A 4,081-nucleotide genomic window follows, 5' to 3' on the forward strand; every position below is an offset into this window, starting at 1 on the left:
ATATACATATGCGTATACATACATATACATGCATACATATTGTTCGCCATATCAACGGCGCAGGTCGAGCAGACAAACCCCAAAGAGAGAGGGAGAGAGATGCGCAGATGAGCGAAAGCAAATGGGGCATCGAAGGTGAAGCAGAGATACACCGCACAGAGGGCAGGTGGTAGGAGGCAGAGGGCCACAGTGCGTGCACTACGCCGTGAAGGGGGGTATGGAGGGCCGGCGATGCGGCAGCTCACGGCTGCACTTGTGTATGGCAGGAGAGGGAGAGGCGGGGGGAGGGCACAGCGCTACCTCCCTGTGTTTTGATTTTTTTTCAGGAGGTGACTCACGTCGCGGCACCCCCCCCCCTCGCACCGACTCGCTCGCCGACTCCTTTTGCTTTGTGTGGTGTTCGTTTTCACTTCATGCACTCGACATGCGTTGTGAGTGAGAGAGCAAGCCCGTGCAGGTGTGTGGACGTATATACATATACATATATATGTATATATGTATATATGTATATATGTATATGTATATATGGGTAAGTACGTATGCGCCTATGCATATCTGAGCATATAAGCCCCTGTGTTCATGGGTAGGTTGAGGTGGGTAGGTGTCTGATCGTTGCGAAGGGAGCAGCAAAAAAAGGGAAAAGAACATACTCAACACTCGTGGGGCAGGGTGGACACGGCACTCGAGCACAGCCCCTTCTCCCCCGAGGAAAAAAAGCAATATTCAACGATACGCTGTGGCCAATGATGGCAAGGCAACACACAAACAACGAGGTAGACGCATACACACGTGCACACGTGCACTGGCCTCTGCAGGCATCGCTACAAGCTCATCACGCCACTTCGTACATGATGAGCTCAATTACAATGCCGACGCCACTGACCAGCGCGTTGAGCTTGAAGAGCGCCTTCAGAAAGGGGATACAGAGGGACGTCATAAAGAGGTTCAGCCCCAGCACCACTAGCACAACAACACCAAAAGACGTCGTGAACAGCTTCGAGATGAGATCCATGACGTCGACAACCGCCACCTCCCCGACGTCCTCGGGAAAATCGGCACTGTTGGCATCTTCGGCTGCATCCTCTTCGGAGATCACAGCAGCGCCGCCCTGCTGCTGGTGCTGCTGCTGGAGGCGGCGCTTGTTGCGACGATTGCGACTGCGCGCCGTCGCCGAGAGGGTCACCCGCCCAGAAACGCGCAGCACCTGGCGCTTCAGAAACTTGTAGCTCAGCATCGTGTAGCCTACCAAGCTGAGGGAAAGCAAGATGGTGCCGTTCTCCACAATGATGCCGCGCCACCCGTGGTGGAGGATGAACGAGAACCACTGGCCAGTGCAGAAGGGCACGACCATGTAGAGTCGGTCGCCGAGGCTGACAAGATGGTGGGAGGTGGACATGCAGATGCGGCGGTAACGCAGCACACCAGACAGAGGAAAGGAGGGAGATGCAGCTGCTGCTGCAAAAGGAGAGCTAGCGCCGCGATCATCGTGGTGGTTGTCACCGGCGCCAGCGGCGCACCGCAGCTCTGCGTCCTCGAAGAATTCTTCATAGCGTTCCAGCAGCGGAAAGAGATGCGTATCGCAGGCATGCTTGCCATCCACAATGTCCTTCACCTTGCACAGGATGCCGCTGAAGAGGCCGGTGAGGAGCGACACCACGAGCCACAGCCAAGACGGTCTTACAGCGGATGGCATCACCTGCGCCCCCGCGTTGGCACTGCTCGAGAGAGATGAAGAGGACGACGAAGTCGGCAGCATCAACCCTGTCGAAGAGTACAGCCATCCGTATCCGCTGAAGGTCCCGAGTGCCCACGCCACCGCCATCAAGTACTCGCCTCCGCTGACCTTGTGCACGGAGAGGTAATAGGTGACGAGGATTGCTGCTGCGCTGAAGGACAGGACGCGCAGCAGCAGCGGCACGAAGACGGCAATTTCGAAGCCGACAGGAAAGATGTAGTAGTAGATTGAGCTGTAGCGATGCCGGGCCGTCGCGCCTCTTGTGATGGCGCTGCCGTAGGTGGCCGTTGCCATGGCCGACGCCGACGATGAGGCAAGCGACGCTCCAGCAGACGCGGATGACGTCGCGAGCCCTGCGCTGCCCCCGGATGCCGACGATGCAACCCTGATGCCGCCACTGTTGGACAACGCGCTTACACTTCCAGCGACAGATGACTCCGATACAAACGCGCTGCAGTAGGCCACGTACACCGCCGCTAGAGAGTAGGGGAGCCAAAGAAGCAAAGAAGAGGCCGCAAGGGCCGTCTCGAGTGAGCATCCACCCGTGCCACCAGTAGTGGACCGGCGAGAGCCTCCAGATGTCCGCGACTTCATGGGAATAGAGAGAGGGCAATGCAAGCAGAATACCAAAAAAAGAAAAAGATGAAGCACAGTTGCAGCGCAAGTGATGTGGCGAAAATCTGCGCAGGGGTTTCTATAGGTGTCCGTTTAAGGGTGGGGGGGGGGAGGGGGTCTTACTGCTGAATGATAAGCTGCTGAGGGTGTGAAGGAGGAAACACCGCCAGTATTGTGCGGTCAGCGAGCGCCTAACACAGAGTCAGCAGGATCGGACTGGCCAGCAGCGGTGCATCAGAGGGGGGACGACTCGGCGTGAGAATCGCGCCAGCTCACACTGGAGAGAGAGAGCACCGATCAGCAGTACCGCAGCACAGTGACGATGAATAAAAGCAAAAAAAAGCATAAATAGGTCAAAAAGAAAATTGTATATATAATAATATATAACTGTTATATAATATTAAACTAAAAGATATGTTCCCTTGCGCAGGCGGAACTTGAAGAGAGAACGGAGAGAAAAAAAGGAAAACTGGACAGATGCTGTCGTCGTCTGATTTGCTTCGTTAAATAGAGATGCGTGTATGGCAGCTACAACTGAATATGTTGTGCGTATATATGTATATATATACATATGTGTGTGTGTGCCCGATACGGTGCAGACGTGACACACACACATACAATATGACGGCACATAGTGTACGCGCCAATAGTTCGAAAGAGGGGTGAAGCGCAGAGGAGGGCGAAGGAGGCAGTGGATCATAGCGTGGGTGAGTCTACCGGCGCAGAAGAGAGGGAAAAAGATGAGGCGACAGTGTGGGGGAGAAGTAACGCGCGTTTGGCCGTACGGCGGCTGTGTTCTCTGCGTACCAACAAAAAAAATATGTCGCGAGTTTGTCTTGCCCTCGTTATCGGTGCTTTCGCGCGTGTATGCGTGTGTGTGTGGCATGAACCAGAAGAGACAGTTTTCACCAGGAGAGAGGAGGCGAGGGAGGCGAAGGAGGGAGGGGGCAGAGGACGAAGGAAGCCGTCGCTGCCTGTAACGCAGATCTGAGAAAGGGCCACCTTCACCTGGGAAACGAAAAAAAAGAAACATTGTACGGAGAATGTGCACGGCAGTTGGCGTACCTGTTCTCTCTCTCTGTTCCTCCCCGTAAACATCCCCACTCACACAACCACAGCCCGGGATGCAGAGTTTTCTGCCTTTTTCTTTTTCACGTTGCCTGTTTATCCGATCAGCAACTGCCTCACGTGCTCACCCTCTCTCTGTCTGTTGACCCTCCATCGCTTCAATGTCATCGCTGCCACAGGGAAGGCGGGTGGTAGGGTGTGGGCGCATGGCGGGGGAAATCCGTAACGTGTGGGGACACAGCTGCACGCCCCACCCCCAACCCCACCTGCGAGAACGACGACACGAACAAAAAACACGCAAAGAGGGAGCCGCGAGAGTGGTAGGATGCCTACAGACTGTCCACACACACACATAGATATATATATATATATATACATATACGTGCACGTGCATACACGCACATGCATGTGTAAACACCACCAACGCAACCCAAGAGCGTCTTTCGTTCCAGAGAGCGCCGAAGAACGGATCAACGGCACACGCACACGCACGCGCACGCGTGGGACGACGCTGCCCATTTTCCTATGTACATACCTCACGAGATAGAAAAGAGAAATACGGAGAGAGAAAGAGAAAATAAAACTTTACATGCTAGTGTGTGTGTGTGTGTGTGTGGGGGGGGGGGGGGTTTTGGGGGGGAAATCTTTTTTTTTGGGGGGGGG

The 4,081-nt window shown here is 54.6% G+C and overlaps 1 protein-coding gene across 1 annotated transcript; it reads right to left on the reverse strand.

Moving 5' to 3' along the window:
- Window positions 1–832: 832 nt before the first annotated feature.
- On the reverse strand, window positions 833–1,822 carry LDBPK_020510 (hypothetical protein, conserved; the record flags this gene model as incomplete). Its single annotated transcript, XM_003857898.1, has 1 exon — window positions 833–1,822. The coding sequence occupies one exon, from the start codon at window positions 1,820–1,822 to the stop codon at window positions 833–835; it is 990 nt and encodes a 329-aa protein (XP_003857946.1).
- Window positions 1,823–4,081: the final 2,259 nt, after the last annotated feature.

The sequence above is a fragment of the Leishmania donovani genome, chromosome 2, assembly GCF_000227135.1.
Source record: "Leishmania donovani BPK282A1 complete genome, chromosome 2".
In the NCBI taxonomy this organism is placed as follows: Eukaryota; Euglenozoa; class Kinetoplastea; order Trypanosomatida; family Trypanosomatidae; genus Leishmania; species Leishmania donovani.